At 39.6% G+C, this 21,340-nt stretch overlaps 1 protein-coding gene and 1 long non-coding RNA gene across 3 annotated transcripts; one reads left to right on the forward strand and one right to left on the reverse strand.

Annotated features, from left to right (window-relative positions):
• Positions 1 to 772: 772 nt before the first annotated feature.
• On the reverse strand, positions 773 to 20,483 carry ism2a (isthmin 2a). Of its 2 annotated transcripts, none has more exons than XM_057344060.1 (6): positions 19,826 to 20,483; positions 12,630 to 12,872; positions 10,001 to 10,286; positions 6,323 to 6,460; positions 5,065 to 5,130; positions 773 to 4,067 (listed from the first exon to the last, which is right to left on the reverse strand). In XM_057344060.1, exons 1-6 carry the CDS (start codon positions 19,955 to 19,957, stop codon positions 3,550 to 3,552), a joined length of 1,383 nt encoding a protein of 460 aa, XP_057200043.1. In that variant the 5' UTR covers positions 19,958 to 20,483; the 3' UTR covers positions 773 to 3,549. The 2 variants fall into 2 exon arrangements, with proteins under 2 accessions (XP_057200043.1, XP_057200044.1); XM_057344061.1 differs by lacking the exon at positions 19,826 to 20,483 and adding an exon at positions 15,084 to 15,176.
• Positions 12,958 to 17,526, forward strand: LOC130560343 (uncharacterized). The gene is made up of 3 exons (XR_008963674.1): positions 12,958 to 13,568; positions 15,372 to 15,483; positions 16,480 to 17,526. It is a non-coding gene; the product is annotated as an uncharacterized LOC130560343 (long non-coding RNA).
• Positions 20,484 to 21,340: the final 857 nt, after the last annotated feature.

Below are 21,340 nucleotides of genomic sequence, written 5' to 3' on the forward strand. Positions count from 1 at the left end.
TCGGTTCAGGTTGTGTCCGGGCCGAGGCATTCGAGCAATTCTTAATGTGGAGGCAATTAGATTATTAGCGCAGCAGATGGCAGTTACATAGCAAGATTGCTATTCCATGATAAGCACCGCGGGACCCTCAGGGGCTTCGATCTTTCCTCTGGTCTCAGCTTTCAACTTTGTTACCCAATACATATGTATGTCGGGTAACGTTAAGCGCAGGTCTAATAAAGATGTGATACCAATCCAGTTGTCCAATTAATTTTGCATTAGCCGGACTTAAAGCCAACATTTCAATTTGTCCGAAAACAAAATGTTCTTTTTGTTAATTGGTAATTGAGGAGGGTGCACATGTGTTTAAGGCAAACTAATCTTCAGCAGAAAATGAGAAAACAAATCTATTGTTAACTACTCCATCTTGCTTGAGTTAAAATGTCCGGTGCATGTGTCCTTCAGCAGTGGCAGCTGGTCACGTTTCATTTTTTGTGATATTTTAAACTATTGCAACCATTTTTACTTCACTTTTGTGGTTATTAATAAAGTAACGCAGCTTTAAACTGTTAAAAGCTGGTTAAAATCTATACTGTAAGGGCCAAAATAACAAAAGTTCTTGAGTTTAATAGCATTATGTTCAATGAAAACTATTTTAGACATTTCAGCTAGAAATTAATAACTTGGCTCTTCGGAACACACAAACAGCAGAATCACACTCAGTTAAGCTATCGAAATGAAAACGAATAAAAACATGTGATATTACCAATATTACATTTATTATATCTGGTCACAGAGTGTTTAACATAAAGACAGTTGATGATGGATGGGAGAAACCTTATTGAAGTAGAACGGTGTGTGGTGTGGCAAGGACCAGAGATCTCCGATAGGACACTCAGATTCACATAGTGCATAGTCTTATTCGAATATCCACTTCATAGCAATGGTTACAAAATCAAAAGCAATAAATACTGTACAACGATATATCTGACGTTAAAAATGACATGCCAAACTTTTGACATTACATATAATATCCTTAAAGAATGCAGCATTTCTTTGATCACTTTACACAAACATTTTAAACCGTAAGGTATTGTATATTACATGTGTAATTAAATATACGATTATATGTACACAAATACGGTATATATATTCTGTTATCTGTATTAAATAAAGTGCCTTTCTTTTTAAAGTTCTGAAAGGTGAAGTGTCATATAATCAAATGTACAATGCGTATTACATGTAAACTTCTGTAAATCAGAAAACGATACAATTTCCCAATTTAGTCGTTAACTGATCCCTATACCGTATATTAGATTACTCAATTCACCAAAAAAACTAAAATTGCCAAAAAGGCCTAACCTTCCTGATCTTTCCCTAAAGAATGGCCAATACCGATGTTACCTCAAAAGATATTACGATCACAAACCCAATTTAACATCCAGGCAAGCAAACATTAAGATTTACTGACCTGCTGGAGAATTTAACATAACCAAGAGTTATGGTGTATTTGCCTATAGCACGGAAAGCGTGATGTTTTCATGGCTGGCACATGTTGTTACCTCAATGAAAACATCTTTTTGCTCAGGTCTGACAGTGACCATAAGCGATACTAATGTGTGCAAGGCAGGGGTGCTCAGTCCTCCCAAAGACCTTCTTTAGTGAACCCAAGGACCCTACGGCTTCGGTTTTTACTGTTTATTTCGAGATTTTGAAATGACTTCTTGAGCTCAAGTAGTAGGACTAAACACGGTTTAAGCTTATAAAATAATGATCTAAAAGCATGAAAGGCAAAAGGTTCCAAGGGAAAGGCAATTTTCCAAGCTTTTGGGCAAATGCGTTGATAATTGGAGTTTGACATCAAATAAATATGTCTAGAGCTACAAAAGAGGACGAGAGGAAGTGCAAGCCAGAACTAAAACCACTTGAACTTTGAAGCATTCAGGATCGTAACAGCATTAAAACTTAAAGAGTTCACCCAAAAATGAAACCTGTATGACTTTCTTCCTTCCGCAGAACACAAAATAAAGATATTCTGAAGAAAGTCGGCACCCATTTACTTCTATTGTATGGACACATATCTAATGCATGTAAATGGGTGCCAGTTAACAACATTTCTTCAAAACATCTTCTTTTGCATTTTGCAGAAGAAAGTCATTCAGGTTTGAAATGACAAGATGGTGAGTAAATGATGACAACATTTTCATTTCTGTGTCAACTGTCCCTTTAAGAAAATGGGTCCTTTCGGTATCTCTGTACTACATCATGCTAAAAGTACACTGCTTAAACGTACACAGTAAGACATCATAGGTAGTGTGTGTTAGAACAGGTGTCTCTCAGCGGGTACTTAAGAATCAAATCACCTGCAAGATGTTTTAACATTTCACCAAGGCACATCATGACAAGCAGGCGTGCTGAAAAGGGCAGCTCATGTATGCCATCTCATGTATGCCTCCGAGCTCTGACTGAGGCTCAATGATGATCTCAGATGTTGAAAGAGTTTTTGTATTTAGCGTGATGTACGTTTACCTTCACCTCCAGAGGAAACCTTCAATCCGTCAACCAAGCTTGGACTAACCCCTGTGTCGGTGTCAAGTGAGTATCTCGTATTGCATTCGGTACAAAGCCGACTTGTGTTGAAAGGTAAAAAAGAAAAGAAAATGGGACCCAATTATACCTATGATTTTAGAAAACATGCCCCCCGTTACTAAGTTCAAGAAAAGGTTCCCTATTGCTTCTCATGTTCCCTAATTGCAGTCTAGTACGGTTCTTCGCCAAAAGGTCACATCGCTCCGCATAAATATACCGTCTTATGACACAAAGTCTGTGTATATTAGAAACAACAATACACAAGATGAACTATTCTCAGAAATATTTTGAATCCGCGTGCGAGGATTGTGTTTGATTTGTTTGGACTGATCTCGCCAGGACTGGAGCGGGTCCAAGATCGAGCTTCGGGTCTTAAGTCAACAAAATCGGCGTTCTGTTGCGTTTTAGAATATGTCTCAATTTTAGCAGCTTTACTGGAATTCCTTTAATGGCACATCTGAGTCTTTGAGGAAACTGAAGACAAACACATGGAAATCCAATGAAAATACAGCCAACGTGCCATTGTGGAACCTTCGCTGAACCTTGTCAGGCTGTGCAGCGCGTATCGTCACAGAGAAGAAAAAACGCAGAAGATTGCATCACGGTCTTCCGATCCGGGCTCTGGACCAACGTGTTTAACCAGTGTTATTGCAGTTCAGCTGTACGTAACAGCTTGTGACAGTATTTTAGGCTTAGTCCCAATCCAGATGTTACTTTAAGTAAATCTCCAGATGAACTTCTCTCCAACTCCATATCGAGTCTCGGCTAAATAGTTTCTCGACCAATGATAACTCAGATCTGTTAAAGAGCGGACCGGTTGGAGCAGAAGGCTTTTGTTGCTTTTATAATTGATGAATATGCATTATTTCACATACTGTAGAACAACCTACAATATTGGTATCAACATACTGAAGAATAATGTTCAGCAATATACCATATCAAACATCGCTTGATTCCATTTGAAACAATCCTAGAATTAGATCAGTACTCTCTGGCCTCTTCCAGTTCATTCATATAGACGTCTTCCTGTGGATTCTCAACACACTGAAAACCATTATTGGGCGGTCGCACCGAATGAAACCGACTCCAATCTCCTTTACACAGGATCCATGGAAGCACGTCCACTTTGTAGTGAAGCTCTGGGGAGAACTCCGTACTGATGAGGTTGGGAGCCCCGGCCCCTTTGCCCCGTGTGATGAGCTTCGTATGGTCGTCATAGCAACAGTGCTGAGCCGCCAACGTGGTGCTGTCGAATGAGAGCATCGAACGGACGCAGAACTTCGCCGACGGCTTGTAGATGTCCAGCCTCTCTTTGGGGCCGCTGGCATCTCGCCATCGATAGGTCTTTTGCAGCTTCCTGTCAAAAATGTTAATGGCGTTGTAGACGACCTCAGACGGGTAGACGCAGGGGCAGTTGGGTAATTCGGTAAGGACCTGGTGCAGGTACTTCTGGAGGAAGTCGTTCTTACAGTTCAGCCACTTCTCACAGCTGTCGACATCTATTGAAGAACAGATACATTTAGATACAAAAGGACATCTAGGGTTACTGTGCTGTGTTAAAGAATTCACGAGCACATCGAGGTCTACGGCCCTAAGAAGACCACAAAACCTCATCACTGAAAGTGCCTCATATGTCAACTCCGTGTTCCCATGTGGCAACTTTCTGAATAGTGGAATGTGCAGACTAATACAAATTATACCGCTAACTGCAACCGCAAATGTGTTAGTCATGCTCTACAAATCACCACTTTATGCCAAAACTTTTAAATAAATGTACGCTGCGAGCAACGGTCAGGTTGGAACAAACAAAAAAATGAGATTGAAAAAACACTTTATACGGTTGATTTTTACTTGCATTATTATTACGGTTAAATGAAGAGAGCTATTATTTTCAATGTTCCGTGCCAAACGTTAGAGACCAACAAAAACTCCAAAGCAAATAGTGGCGGTTTTGGAAGAGGAGTCGTTACTTTGTGGTGCTCTCTGTGGAGCATTTGTGAAAATTTCAAATGTCAGAGACCTTTTACAGTCTAAGAGAACTCCCATATTGTTCCTCTCATGGCAGTCTCACAGGAGCCGTTTCCATAACGATGCTTAGGAAATAGACATTAAGCTAAATAAAAGCTAAGACAAATCAATAAATATTTCAACTAATAAAAAGAGCACTTAAGTATCTTGAAAACCACTGAAACTTACACCAAGAGAAGAGTTTGAATGCAACATTATTATTTCCTAAATATCTTTGCAAACAAAAAGCCATTCCATGTTTTCTTTTTTTTTTGGTAGGAAAAGGCATTCTTTGAAGAACCACAGGGATACTAGACTATTTATAAAAGTACAACATCATACCAGAATGTTATCCTTGTTGAACTATAGTACTGCCACGGCGTGGTTTTTGTAAGGTAAGAGTATGTATATATACTGTACATCAAACTGTGCTGAAGGAACACGAATATCCTACACATCTGACACCTACACAAACAAAAATCAACCAACCTGTGCCGAAAAGCTCAGTGCTGTTTGCCGTTTCAAGAGTCGGTTCGGTCACAGCATAAATGTCATCTATAGACGTGAGAGATACAGAAGACATGTAAAATAAACAGGCAAAACACGCTTACCATTTACATTCATGAATTTGGCAAAACAAATCTTGAAGTACTTTTTTTGGTAACACTTTACAATAAGGTTTTTTATTTGGGTATTTGTTACCATTAGTAAATGCATTAAGTAACACAAATTAACAATGAGCAATAGTTTTTCAGCATTTATTAATCTTTGTTAATGTTAGTTAATGTCAATACATTTATTCATGACAGTTCATGGTGCATTAACTAATGTTAACTGTGTCAATGTTTGATTTTAAAAATGTATCGGTAAATTCTGAAATTAACATGAACTAAGATTAATAAATGCTGTAGAAGTATTGTTTATTGTTAGTTCATGTTAGCTAATGCATTAACTAACTGTAAACAGATACAACATTGTAAAGTGTTACCCTTTTTTTTAGCTTATCAGCGTTTCACTAGGAATCAAACCATGGGTCTTGGCATTGCTGGTGCCATGCTCTACCAGTTAACACGGATCAGCTACGATGGGTTAGCAGGTGACCAGTCTTGATTAAAATGGTTCAAACAGTTTCAAGATATCTTTGTTGCTCAGTATGTTAAAAGGAAGTCTTTTTGGGTCCATCTCAAAGTTTTTGGGTAAATACCATCTTCCATCTTCCATCGTTGACAGTCAAATAATTAAAAAACGTGTACGTTTTATTCAAACTTGAATAAATGAAAACTGTGCATTTAGTTTGTAAATGAACTTGTCCATTTGACTCAAGCACTCGTGTAGGCGTATGCTCTCGTGTGCCCGCGGGTGCTGGCAGGTTGCGGGCCGCCCTGTATCAGGGGCTTTAAGACTGAAAGCTTTCATTGAGATGCTATACTGAAGCCAAGTAAACGCCTTCTCCTCTCAAAGAGCGGTTTTATACAGTACACACACATAACCAAACTGGCCTTTTCCTAACATGAGTCTGATGGCTTCTGTGTTTGTTCGTCTTCTGCATGTCAGACAGAGATGAATGAGGTATTAGTGGACTTTTCCATCATAATTACACGTCAGATGATATTAAGATCAAAATCAGTATCGAGTGCCTTTCAGGAAATGGTATCAATGCATGACTGGAATATATTGCAGGATTAAAAATGATCAACCCCGACCTGTAGATATTTTAGACAAATAATACTGAGGAAAGGAGATTCACCGGAGCAACTCTCTAGGTCACATGTCCGTGACTCTGTTGCAGTACAGGCGTAGCCGCATGAACGAATCCTCTTCTGGTTGCCATGGCCACAGGTGACACTGCATGGAGACCAGTCGCTCCACTCCTCTTCCTCGTATTCTGTAAATGAATGAATAAAAGCATGAGAGACTGATGCAACTGACCAAATAAATGAATACATGCATGAATGAATACGGGAAATCTGTGACAACACTCCTGTGACAACAAAGAATGATTTTTTTCTATAAATTATGTGAGTGCAGAGAAATTCCTCACACAGCGTGTGGTAACGTATTGCAGAGTTCAGACCACAGTAGAGGAATTTAACTCTCTATATGATGAGGTGATGGAAGGAAACTATTCAACAAAATACTTTATTTCAGTTTTTGTAGGCCTACTGAGGATACCCTTAAAGTGATTCACCTTTCATTTCACTCTTTAAGTACCTGCTAGTATTTTAACTCTCAGTGTAACATCCAACAATGACATGTATAAAAAGCCAAACCATCCAAAAGCAAAGTGCATCCCTCCGGTGTTTGCACAAAGAATCTAATGATGCACAGCCAAATGAATATTGTGTATTCCTGTGTAAAATATAATGTGTGTAATGAAGAAAATGAGGACTCTGCTGGCAGGCCAAGGTTGATTTTTTTGGAGTAATAAATACGTCAGAGGCAAAGTCAGTCACTTACAGCTCCCAGCCAACACAAACACTTCAGCAGGAAGGCAAGGCCTAATAGCTTAGACTCCTTCCAACAACGCTCTCCATGCTAAAAAGATTAAAGTTGCAGAGTTTACAGAGCACTCCATGGTGGTAATGATGGGAAGAAAGAAAGAGAAATAAGTGTGTTGTTTCCTCACTAATGCATTTTGGATGTTTTGATGCTGTCGGCCAGGTGCGCTGCTCACTGATGATGCAAATGGCAACCTGTCACAGCAAGTAAAAATGTAATGATCCACCTACTTGTTTTGTTTTGTTTTGTTTTGTTTTAACCAACCTTAAATGCAACAGACAACTATAGATTTTAAAGGTCCAGTGTATGAAATTTAGCAGCATCTAGCGGTGAGGTTGCGAAGTGCAACCAATGGCTCACTACACCCCTCCCTTTCGAAGCACTACGGTGGCTGACACAGGACTAAGATGTCATCAAGTTTTCACTTCTTTGTCGAAGGAGATAATGAAACGCGCTCTGTAGAGCAGTTTGTCCGTTTAGGGCTACTGTAGAAACAACATGGCGAATTCCATGCAAGGGGACCCACCGTGTACGTAAATAGAAATAGCTCATTCTAAGGTGATAAAAACAAAACACTTCATTATAGAAGGTATTTATACATCTCTGAAGACATAGTTATGTATATTACATTGTATTTCTGTCAAATTGAGCCTCCAAAAAATTACACATTCGACCACTGATTGACTGTGAACTTAATGGTTGAAATCAAACTTTGATGCTCATTATCTCATAGATTTTGGGACTTTAGCCTGGTTTTCAAAAACTGGGTCACCTATAAACCCATACGTGCCTTTTTTACCTTCAAGTCCAGCTATTAGTTTCATCTCTAACACCACAGACACTTTAATATGTTACTTTTAAAACCCCAGCAATTTCTCCTAAGGGAGGTAGAAAGGAAAAAAGCCTCAGAACTATAACATTTAACAAAGCCGTTGCTCTCTGTACAGTACACGACCCGCCTATAATTCTGCGGCTCACCATAATTGCAGAAAAGCGCTTCATTACTGTCCACGGCCTCTGGTGCAGACCACATCATTAATAATGCGCCTCATTTGCCCTCTCTCTTCCTCACTCGGGCTTATTTGTACACAACACACTCCCAACCCAACTAAGTACACTCATTAGGTCTATTTGAGAGCAGCAGATCCACTGAGGCAACAGAAAGAAGCCGATTCAATTTCATACCCACATCCGCAAAAGCTCCAGTACGGACACAACCGCAGCGAGCGTGCCGCAATTGCATTTTTTTTGTTGGATTTGACCACACACAGTCAATACACTTTCTCTCTAATGATGTTGACATGGTGGAAGATCGCTGGGAAAGTCAATGCGAGGCTGAGGAGGAACAAATGCACTTGAGGAATAGATTATAAAATCAAGAAGACTATAAAAATAGGTCCACACGAGTGTTTATAAGTTGCAGTTAAAGTTTAGCTTCGGGTCAACTTGGAATGCGTTGTTTTTAACCTGAAAACATAACACTTTGATTTTGTATGAAGTCCAACAATATGAATGATAATTATATTGAAGATTACATTTAATCGTCATGGAGCAAAAGCAGATCATTCCTAAACATACAAATGAGATGATACAAATTCATATGAATTAGCCACCTTGTAAAACGTTTCAAACTGCTGTAAGATTGCGTTAGTTATTTTTGAGTTAAGTGATATTTTTTAAGTTAAGGGAGCTAAAATTATAAATAGCATTTTAAAGAGGAAGTGTAAAATGTAGATGAATGTGAAAACGTATTACCTCAACAAAAATAAAAATTCTTTCATAATTTACTCACCCTCATGTCATTCCATGACTTTTTCTTCTTTTGCAGGACAAAAGATATTTTGAAGAACGTTGTTAACCAAACATTTCTCAAAATATATTTTTGGAGTTACACAGAAGAAAGAGTCAAGTTTTTAAATGACATGAGTGTAAATAAATGACAGAATTTTTATTTTTGGGTGAACTCTCTCTTTAGTGTGCAGCGACAACTCATTTAGTCATATACGCATATGCATCACAAATACAATTTACTCAGGCAGTGAATAAAAAGCATGCAAAAAACCCCAACACCACTTCATTCCAAAGCCTGAGAACTGCCTTAAATACCAGAGCGAGCTCAAAGTGCCGGGCTGTGTGAATCACAGCAAAGCGCCAGTCGTCGGATGAAAACACAGCAGACGCTTTCTTTGTCAAGCCCGGCCTGCTGACCCTTGTTTCAATCTGCTGTCTAATTGAACACAAATATTAGTTGTTTAGTCAGTAATGGGGCTCCATGCTGCTTTCAGCAAGCGATGGGGCCGGACTCTCAAAGAGCCACACTTTCCGAGCATTGGTGTCAACTTCAAAGAGGATTCACAAAAATGTGATGCTCGAGAGCTCTCTGTTACTAACGTGAACCAGACGTGGCCTCGAGTTTCCTCCTGCAATCCACAACTATGATGGTTGTTTTTCGGCTTTTTAAAGATAAAAAATCATAATAAAAATGGTATTTCAGCACTATGGTTGATCTCGTTCGTAAATGTTTTGAGCTAATGACCTGCAATAAGCAGTCTGGTAAGATAACATGTGCACCACAGCTAATATTGTGATCATGCATTAGGGCACAAAGCATTGGGTCGCCTTTCACTGTTTACTGCTGATAGGCATCAGAAGAAAGTCTCAGGAAGTGGGTGCGGGAATGACATGTACAACCTCAGATCATAAATCATACTGTCAAGCTTTAAAGAGTAGGCTGGGGCCCACTGGTTTTATTTAAGGGAGGAAATTGGCCTAATGTAGTGCTTTCCAAGAAACCCTAATGCAAGTGCTGATATTTATGATAACCTTGACTGTAGTAGATAAACAAAGTACAAAACTCGGGGTCCCGATGAAACAATTTAGTTTACGTTTTTTTTTAGATCACTGAGAAATGACTTCCTCAGCTTACCGTAATTGTCCATGGAGTCCCAGCCCTTCCATCTCCTGTTCCAATCCGCACCCACCCCACTCAAAAACGAATCCTCTCCCTCGTAACCGGGATCCTCTCCGTTTTCCTCCAAACTTCCTTGTCCCGGACTTTCCTCACTGGAGTCATGGTATTCCCAAAACAGAGGCCAGAAAAGTTTTTTATGGCCCAGCCATTCTTCAGAGCTCAAAGACCAGTCATTTCTGCCCTCCTTGACCAGATCCATCTCAATCTCCATCTGAGGGCTGTCCACAACCTCAATGGTGACCTGGAAGAGACACACACATAATTCAAACAAAGAATTATGGAAACTTGTTGTGGACATGCACTCTCTGCGGAAAAAAACAAAACGGTCTGCGCAGGTTTTGGTCCAACCTTAAATAACCAGCTCTGACTAATTAGAGACCATTAATGACCTTCTACCTTAAAGATCCAGTGTGTCATTTTTTTGGAGGATCTATTGACAGAAATTCAATATAATATACAAAACAATGTCTTCAGAGGTGTATATAGACCTTACATAATGAAGCGTTATGTTTTTATTACGTTAGAATGAGCTATTTCTATCTACATACACCACGGGTCCCCTTACATGGAATTCGCCATGTTGTTTCTACAGTAGCCCTAAACGGACAAACTGCTCTACAGAGCGTGTTCCGTAAATACGTTATCTCCTTCGGCAAGGAAGCGAAAACGTGGCAACATCTTTGTCCTGTATCAGCCACCATAGTGCTTCGAATGGGAGTGGGAGGGGTGGAGTGAGCCGTTGGTTGCAATTTGCAACCACACCGCTAGATGTCGCTAAATTTCGTACACTGGACCTTTAAGCGCTGAAAGTAACTCACATCAGTTGTTAAAACATAAATAAAAGGCACAATGCTTCCTCAACGGTTTTCAGGAAGAATGTTTAGAGGTGACAGGTTTGGTCTATGCATGCTAGGGCTCGCAGTCCCTGAGTCACACTGACTAGGAAAACGATAGCAAGCGTTCCAGCAGGCCTAGACAAAGGACTGGCTGTTTATTTCCTCCACAGTGTAACAATCTGATGGCTGAGGCAGCTGTTTATAAAGACGCGGGGCAGTTTAGACCGGGTGATTACGCTACTGTAACCGTGTTGTTTACAACCATTGGCCTCCACCCACTCCCACTCGATTCCTTCTCAGTTTTGTTCATGCTGAACCAAACCTGTTTCTATTGGATGGACCCGTCGACCATCTATTACATACTGTATATCATCTTAAAAATGTAAATATATTTTTATATATCGTCGCTGTCCTTCCAAAACCTTGGATGTCCAAATTCACCGTTTTTCAGTAAATGGTAAAAACACTGTATTTTTTAAAGTGATTTAATACTGTGTTGTCTGAGTTGACAAGGAATTTTTATTACTTTTTATTGGTTAGATATTAGCAAAACCCAGTGACAAACATAAAAGGCGACTAATAAAAATGATTTATAGCAAAAATAAAAACACAAAATATGGAGATACAAGGTTTCCGATAAGCACCGATATGTTTTTGCTCAAAATATAAGAAGGTGCTAAAAGCATTGCATCAGCACAAAGGCTGTGCCTTCAATCCCCATGAAGCACACACATTGAAAACAATGTGTATACTATACCTTAAATGACCCGTGCGTCACTTCTGGATAAAGTCGTCCACCAAATCCATAAATATAAAATAACTGGATGACTTAAAACTGACTTCTCGAAAATCTAAATATTCCTCACATTAATTGCTACATGTCAGTAAGACACACATTCCCATTTGGCTGCCGTCACAACAGAATCGCATAAAAACAAAATAGCTTTTTCGGGAAAAGATGGACCATTCCCACTTGGACGACTCTGGAATTTTCCCCATTATAAAAGTCAATTTGCTTGCCGGCTTCTCCAGTCTATTTTTTCCCTCAAGTCGAAATTTGTTTCCTCTGAAATCCACTTACACACATAAACTTCGTAACGGTACTAAAAATATAAAAATCCCTTCTTTACCCATGCCGTAAAACATTTCAAGATTGGGATCTGCTCTTGGAGGGAGCATTAAACGTGCCTGTTAAAATAATACAGCCACCTTTCACCTTTCGCATTCTCTTAAGATTGTATTTTCACTTGCTACACTGTGCAGGAGTCTGAGGGGCGCAGCCGGTGTAAAAGGTCTCGCTTGGGGTAATTTAAGAGGCCTCTCCGGTTAGGAGCAGCTGTCATGTGACCGGCGAGAGCGCGGAAACTCCGAGTCCCCGTTGCAATCGCAGCAGCGCACTTTGCAATAACATTGAAACAATGAGAGCATAGGTTAATTATATTCACCACAAACTGTTGCCAAGTACAATCAATCCATTACCCCGACTCATTATACAATGATTTACTGCACTCTTAGGAAAGAAACGACAAGATCCTGGGAATACGGAGACATTATTTGAAACAACAAACTACCCTATAACATCACCAGTGGACTTTAGAAGATAACTAATGCCAAGATATATAGACTTATGGCAAAGTTACTTTGTCGTCTTTAGGTCGTAGAATCAGTGTACTGTCTCTTTAAAAACAGCTATATGTGATTCTGAGGCAGTGAATATAAAGACAACATGCATTCAGGCTTGCTCTTACTTGAATATTTGGGTTCTGGGAGCCCATGTCTGCATTGGCAAGTTCAGGGAAGTTTTTCAAGTCTAAAACGAACGGTTCCTCTTCTTCCTGTGGAGCGGGTTTGGGAAGAACGCCTTCCGAGCGAATCTGCGACCATCTTCTCCTCTGACGCCGCGGCGAATCTTCATCACTCCTCAGCTGGTTCTGCTGCTCAATGTCCAGCAGAGTCTGTCTTGCATCTTTGGAACCACCATGACCTCTGACCTGTGAAAAGCACAACACAATAATCTCTCATAGCATCCTACAATCCTCAGCGCAACATCTGGAGATCTAACGAGAGGTATTTCTATGAAAGCACAAGGTTTCTTTCAGTATAAAGCCCCTGGAAAGGCCAAAAGATAAATACTTCGAAGAAGTTTCGTCATGCAGATAAAGACGGTTAGAGGTTCTGTCTTAGTTCAACACCATATCAAATCTATACAGCTGTGACCTTATGGCCCACATGAAAAAAAGACGTGCGAGTTTCAAATGAACCCATCTGGAGTGAAATGACTAACACACGACAGCGTATCAGGTGGATTTTGGAACGGGATTAAGAGAAATCACGGCAATAATTTAAGACCCGACTTTTGCTTTAACAGCCTGCTTCCCAGACCTCTGGATCACTTCTGTAGTCTCTTATAAAGTTGCGTATACAAAAAGCGCTCCCCGACTTCTTTGATTTCCACGCCGCATATCTGTCAATCGATGCTCCGTTGGGTTACTGTTAGCAACGGAACAAAACATCAACAAGGAAGAGGAATCGCACGCTCGGCACTGCCGGCTCATTCTTTCTCACTCGATGCGAGACAGTCGTGGCTCACTCTCTTGACAGCTGTTTGACATTACGGGTAATGCTGCGGATGGAGAGGGATGGTGAATTCCTGGAGGAAGACTCAGGCGTCGGGACAGTGCATGCAGGTAAATGATTACACATTTAGGGATATGTATCTCTTTCATCTGGTTTACTTTAATACGGAGACGCAGAGTCTGCGGCGGGACAAAATAAAAGGCGTCCCCCGTTGTCCTGACTGCATGACAGTTTTGCAGAGCACTTTACTATGTATTACTGTTGACGTTAAGCTTGAAGAATGAGACACTTGAGGGGGGTTCCATCATGTTCTCCAAATGCCTTTTCACAGCACTTAAAACCATTACATTTTTTGGCTATTTCCATTTTTAATTAGTACTTAAATATTATATTATTTGATAACTGTAAAAAATGTAATAATATTTAATAATACTAGCATAAATAAAAAGAATAAATAAATAAAATAACGAAAATGTCCTGGTCATTTTCTGCCGGTTTATCTTACGGACATTTCCGTTAATGTTAAAACACAACGCAATGCAGTGCAAAATTTGAAATACAGGTAAAACAACTTTAAAAACGTAATACGGAAAATGTCTTCATATTTTTAGAGCATATAGTTCCCTGTTTTTACAATTTCTTTGAGTGTATAAGACTGTTTCATCGGACACGCACCGGAACTGCAGTTAACTTCTGGTCTGTGTTTGGCTAGTGTCTAACAATATAACGATTTCTATTTTATTTTATTTTATTTATGTTAATATTAATTAATATTATTTTATTGTATAATACTTGTATTAAATAAACAATTTGTTGAATGGGTCCTGTAGTTTGGTCGCATTACCTTGACATCTAGCGGTTGAGCTTGGTATCGCAGTCTAAATTCAAAATATTGGAGAGACAAGTTTAGCCAAGACACTGTTCTTCTCAGTTTCTTTTGCTTGTTATCAAAAATAATCTACAGGCCCTCTATTGTTTGTGAATGTGTACCGGAAGTTAAGGGCAGTCAACGAACGCGAGCATGCGCAGTAACATTTATTTATGTTGTCACTTTGAAGCCGTCTATAATCCATATATATTATAACTGCATTTTTTCCTATCTTCATAACTAGTTTATCCTCGCACGTCCACTTACAAAAAAATGTTCACTGACAAAATGCAAACAATAAAACTAGCATTCTCAAGCCGGCAATAAACACCAGATGATACTTTACATCCTGGTACATGCTGTGCTTCAAAGGATTCTTGCGGAGGCACATAAGCCGCAGATACTTCAAAGAACGACAACATACACAGGCATAAATCTGAATCCCAAACGACGCGTGTCTTCATCATGCCTACATACATCCAGCCTTGTCACTTTCCATCAAAACTTTCCAAGTCTCACCTAGACAGGTATAATATCAAAAAATATATTGAAATGGAATTTGGGTAAGAGAACATTATGTTCTTTTCTAATAGAAAGTAGTTTTTCTTGACATTGTATGAATAATATTTATATTTATTCACACTACCAAAATACCTTATAAAAAGATAACAAAACCATTTTCATTGCGAGTGATTAGGCTAATTGAAATAAACTTGTGTCATTCAACGCAACAGCCAAGAAACTTTTTAAGACCCACCTCATCCCAATGTGTGGTTACATAACCAAACTTCTCCCCAACGGTCACATCTTCCCTCATCAAAACCTCCTCGCACATTCAGATCACCCTGATGCATTTCACCATGTGGTGATTCTGCACTTCCTCATCTAGAGGCCCGGTTTGATGGTCCCCATGTTCCCAGCTGATGCAGCGAAGGAAAAAGGGGGGAACTGCAGGGAGGTGTCTGATCAAAGCCTCTCTCTACTGATCATGCGTGGCCTGCCTTGTCTCACTTCACTGCTTGTGTCTCTCCCACACGCAAAACAGATGTCCTCCGCTCCAGACGATAAACTTCACCCTGGTGCTCTACAGAAGTTCATCATCACAGGGAGTGGAGTCGAGGGGGATCTTTTAATGATTTCAACATCATGACTGAACTGTAAGTGATGGAGAAGTACAATTTTGGCACAGTTGTTTTTTCATTAAGATCTTGTTTAGAATATTCTTCTAGGATTAAAAACAAATGCTGATGTTGCTAATGTTATCTAGTTGTAGAGCCAGTTTGTTCTACAAATAACGCTATTTTCCACGCCCTAGTAAGCTGCCTACAGTATCCTTTGCAAGTGCAAGCCCTTGACCTAGAATTAAAATCTATAATTAAAAGAAACAGAAGAATATGGATAATCGATTCACTAGACACTAGAAAGTACTGATTAAACTAAAACCGAATAAAAAAAGTCTTTATTCCCACCGGCATCTAGTGGTGAGGTTGCGAATTGCAACCAACGGCTCACTCCACCCCTCGCTTTCGAAGCGGTGGCTGACACAGAACTAAGATGTCATCAAATTTTCGCTTCTTTGGCGAAGGAGATAACGTATTTATGAAACGCTCTGTAGGGCAGTTTGTCCATTCAGGGCTACTGTAGAAACAACATGGCGAATTCCATGCAAGGGGAAATAGCAATAGCTCTTTCTAAAGTAATAAAAACATAACGCTTCAAAATGTAAGGTCTTTGTACACCACTGAAGATGTCGTCATGTATATTGTCATGTCTATATTATATTGCATTTCTGTCAGAAGATCCTCCCAAAAATTACACATTGGACCTTTAAAATATTAGCTTTAGTCTCCCACAAACTTCTCCTGAAGAGCACTAAATGAAGCACACAGAATCTGTCCATGTACAGCAAATTTCATTTAATTTTGGAGCTTTATGGTAGCAGCTAATGTAGGAAGCAGACATCACAGAGTTTTGGAAAGAAATTAAATTCATCTCTAGCAATTGTACACTCGGAGAACAGCTGGGAACTACCGTCCATTTTTCACAGTCGTGTGAAAGCTAATGAATTGTTACCATCCTCAAAGTCTTTCCTGCCCGTCCGTAATAAATTTGACTTGGGATTTCAACGTTTCTTCTCTTTATGTTCTTTCCAGAGATCTTTCATACCTTTCTCCTCAATCATTTTATAATCAAACCTCAGAGAAAACATCGAGCCAAGATAAGCTCCTCACTCAACGCAGCAGTTTGCAACGGCCTCCCTCCTCACTCCAGTGAAACTTCTGAGTCGGAAAGGACGGCTTTGATTTTGCAAGAGCGCTACAGGTTAATCGAATACTTTCCTGCGGCTTAGACACTAAACAGAAATCTCTGGAGCTCTATAGATGTGCCAAAAGAACTTGGGAGCCAAAACAGCAAGGCCACATGTGAGCAGAGTGACACTGCATGGACGGATTCTTGCTCAGAGCTTGGCTGACACGATCACTGTCCTCCGTGTTTTTCTTTCTCTAACTTTGTTTCTTCCAGCATACCATCATGTTACAATCTGATTATTTTTCTTTTGGCATGCCTCAACAGCATCAGTGCCATGTGTTATCGCCCCTCACAAACAGTTATTGTGTTTCAGAAGACGTGCCATCTGGAAGGGTGCATTTCTGTAAGAGAAACCATAGAGAGCAAATCTCTTTAAAGGGACAGTTCCCCCAAAAATAACAATTCTGTCATCATTCATGTAATTTAAAACCCATGTATCTTTCTTCTGTGAGGATATTGTGAGAAATGTCTCTTTGTCCATATACTACAATGGAAGTCAATGGGTGCCAGTGTTGTTTGGTGACAAAAGTTATTTCTCAGAATAACATTGACCAACACGGTCATAAAGTCTGGGTCAGTAACCGTTACATGAGCCGTTTTTTTTCTACAGTAATTTAATATTGAAAAAGATTCTTTACAATCAATGCATCATCAAAAATTCCCACTATGTTTACAAACTTATTTCATTCTTAGAGGGGGCTTGTCTGGTTGTTTTACAGAAGAAAGACATACAGGTTTGGAATGACATGAGGGTCAGCGAATAATAAAGTATTTTTTTTATTTTGGAGAGGAACTGTCCCTTTAATACCTCAGTCCCTCTTTCTAGACAGCAATGAGCAGTTTTGTGTCTATTTTCATCATCTGTCTTTACGAAATATAGTAGAAGCAACAAAAACCTAAAAAGTCATGAAACAAATGAGAATTTAAAAGTCAAAGTGGTATGTAGAGCAATCTCTGGGCACCATTTAAACAATAAAAAATGTCTGGAAATAATGAAATATGGCCTTGCCAAAACAGATACCACACACATGAACTGAGAATGCCAAGGTGCCACCATCAGATCTGGAGACACAACACAATCTGTCAAGGAAAATTTTCTTAGCCATCTTACTATAGGCCTACCACCCAAAAACATAATTCACATATGCACATAATTCAATCAAATCAATAGATTTGATTATTCCCTGCCCAAAAATGAGGAAAACATGATTTTCGTTGAGCCACGAGTTAATCACCGCTTCAGAAGATTTTATTTATTGCTGGCAAGTTATGCAGTTCAACATCTTTGTGTGCAACAAGTGAAACCAGAGGAAGACTGCCTAAATGGAGACATTAGAAAGCATCTGTCAGGTAGAAACAATGCAATTCAAGAAGTTTCAAAAATAAATATCCTTTTAGAAGAACTTCTGTTGACCCTGTACATCCAACTGTTACTGCCATTACTGTACATGTTCGTTTTAAACCCCAAAACTGTGGATTGGATACATATCTGCTCTTTTACGAGCTTCAGATGTTTATAATCAGATGTCGGTACTGCACTGCACAACATGTTTTGTGGGGCCAAGATCTAAAAAACGGTTGTACCCAGCAACATGCAGGCGAGTTTTAAATCCATTTCTACATTTAAGCTTCGACGCGTGTGTTCTGGTGGTTTAGGTGAAATATCTGGTGTTTCTTCATTAAAATCTGAATATAGGTTTCGCACCGCTATATATTTTCAAACATAGATTACGGTTTACAGTTTCAGCTTAACCTCAATTAAAGCGCTGGACATTTGAGAGCTTTCCACGCTGCAGTCCCCCAGCACAACGCTTTAGAAACGGCAACGTGAACTTCGGAGAGGGCTCAAGAATTTGGCGGCATTTGTGGCATCGGTATCTGATTCCACCAGAGGAATAAGCCTATGATTATTGAGCTTATCAATTATAACACCAAGGCTGTTGAACCCATACCAGACCTTAAGCGGTTCCTCCATGCATGAGCTCTCAGATTCCAGCTGGCTGTTTTGATTAGTAAGTGTCAGTTTTTGTGTAAAGCGATGACTTCCTGTTGCGTTCGAGAAACAATGGTCTTCCAATGTCTACGTATAAATCCCAGTGGCTACTTTAATATAAACATCTTTCCAACTTGGCTCAAAAGGTGTGGAGAAAAACATGATGTTTTCACACAGCGCACAAAGACACTCTTGTATCACCGCGTACCCATCTACATCATGTCAAGTTCTGAAAGATATGTTCTTAACCCCCCCGCTCAGGTTGTGTATAGTGATCTACTATACTGCACGGTATCTGCTGTACTGATCGATACACAAGCACAGTATGAGGTCCCCAGGCAACACAGGGGCTTCAGTTTTATATCTGGGTTAAAGAAATTCTTTTCAGAGCGGAAACGACTATTAAACTCCAGACCGGAGTGGGTTTGCATTGCCTACCTGTGTTAACACTCCATAAAGCTGGTCCTCCAAAAGAGTCGTACACCCTTTCACAACATCTCAAGCATTTATTCTGACTTCACTGATCAAATGAGAAGAAAATGAATTCAGTAAACATCCCAAGTAACCTATGAGCATTTAACTTTGGCTAATCACTCTATCCATTAAAAACGATTTAATCACCAGTGTTAAAAAATGTCAAATTAACTCTCACAGTGTATATATAATCAATCCACACTAGGAAAGTGTGGATTATATATACACTGTGAGTGTTAATTTGACCTTTTTTAACACTGGCGATTTTGCTGTGTTTGGTTAAACTGTAAAGTGACCGTAGTTTAAGCAAATGAACTAACTTCTGGCTATTACGTAACATTTACGGATCATTCCTTACACCTGCTGCTCTATGAGAACATGGGCTGTACTTTATATTCACGAAGTTCTGGAGAATAGTACCTGATTGTTAGAGAAGCCAATTCAGGTGACAAAAGTGATTTCTCAGAACAACTTTGACCAACACGGTCATAAAGTTTGGGTCAGTAACCGTTACAGGATGCCATGAGCTGTTCCATCTCAGTTTTAGACTTAATATTGGAAAAGATTATTTTCAACCAATGCATTCCCAGTAGATTACCCATTTATTTCATTCTTAGAGGGTGCTTGCATTATAAAAGTGATTCGTTAAAAATAGATAAAGTCAATAAACTGTAAGAGTTTTAAATCATTAGGATGACAAAAGTTCTGTATGAGTCTCTTACCTCTGGGGAAGTGCTGCTCTTGCTTTTGATGTGATTTGCTCGGCGCTTTTTTGTGGGGAAACCCTTGACCAACATCAGGTCAAGAAGTGTCAAGAAAACGACACACCGTACAACTTGGCTTCGAATCAGCATGACTTCGTAAACTTGGCAATAAAGACTGCTTTTACTGATTATGATAAAAATCTTTTTGACCAGTTTCTAAAAAGTGCGCTGAAGCGTCTTCACCTCCGCGGTCCGCTGGTCAATACGGTCCCTTATAAAAAACAAATCCATAGAGTCCAAAAGTCAAGACAATCTCCAAGAAACTCACGGAGCAACCGCACAACTCAAAAGTCATGTTCTCGCGTTCATCAGATCCTCCAAACGCATTTCAGCAAACCGCACTTTGATTTTACTCACTCTCGGGTTTGTGCAAAAGGATTTCCCACGTGCTGCGACTCACACAGTGACAGATGCACGCAAACGCGACTCTATCCCGTAGATAAATATGAATAAAAAGCCTTGTGAAAATGTGTTCGTGCCGTGTATATCTCCTCAATCAGGCGCAGCGCGCACTGGAGAGCTAAACGCGCAGGACGCAGCTTATAAACGCACTGGACAGAATGAACGCGTAAAGAAATGATGTGCTTCAAGGTCGGACAGGTAGCGTAGTAAAGCAATCTCGTGAGCCACTGGATGGATGGGACATTCATCTCCCTCCGCTTGTGTGACGTCAAGGGAGGCGGGGTTCACATGGCCACACTGACTGACTGAATGAATGAATGAGCCGTGAAAACTAGGGCTGAGTGGGGTTTACACATGCTAGATAATTGCATCCGCGTATTATAGGCAATGCCAATTCCCTGTTGAAAAAACACATACAAATTTTAGTGGTTTCCATTACCATTATGAACCGTCATCTGTTTACCATTGTTATTTGGGCCAAATTCCAGGATTTAAAGGTATTCTATTGGTTCCCATCCGCCAGATAACATCCTACCCCTAGAACCAAACACATTAACCCAGGAGTCGCACAGACTCATATGAACCTTTTTTTTAAATGACCTTTAAAATAACTTTACAGTGACATGTTTCAACACATCCACTTAAAAAAAACTATTGGGCACTGCCATCTTACTTTATAAAAAGATAGATTGGACTTTTCCCACGATTTTGTAAGCTTTCTCCCCATCACTGAGCACTACATCACAATTTTCACACAGATTTTGGAAAAGTGTGTCATTTAATCTTCACCGACAACGATTTTCTGTCAGCTTTAATACACCGTTACTTCTAATGTGGTCTCCACAACAGTTATTTAATTTACAGTTCTTACACTATAAACTGGATGAATAATATACATATAAATATCAATTAATTCAAGCAAATATGCAAAACTAAAATCTAATAAATAGAAAGAAGACTTGAAAAATAGTTAGACATTGCATTTTAATTTCGTAGAGGAGTGAAAAAGTTCCTGAACTGATATAAAGCCCATAGTTTTGATTCAAAAGTATGTCTAAAAACAGAACTACA

Source organism: Triplophysa rosa, linkage group LG10 (genome assembly GCF_024868665.1).
Source record: "Triplophysa rosa linkage group LG10, Trosa_1v2, whole genome shotgun sequence".
In the NCBI taxonomy this organism is placed as follows: Eukaryota; Metazoa; Chordata; class Actinopteri; order Cypriniformes; family Nemacheilidae; genus Triplophysa; species Triplophysa rosa.

Bases quoted from the DNA above. Each gene is read 5' to 3' on its own strand.
- ism2a (XM_057344060.1), bottom strand. From the start codon at position 19,957: ATGCTGATTCGAAGCCAAGTTGTACGGTGTGTCGTTTTCTTGACACTT. The intron at 6,461-10,000 runs GTAAGCTGAGGA...ATTCATTTACAG, and splicing joins GGACTCCATGGACAATTACG to AATACGAGGAAGAGGAGTGG. The intron at 5,131-6,322 runs GTGAATCTCCTT...TCACGTCTATAG, and splicing joins TGACCTAGAGAGTTGCTCCG to ATGACATTTATGCTGTGACC.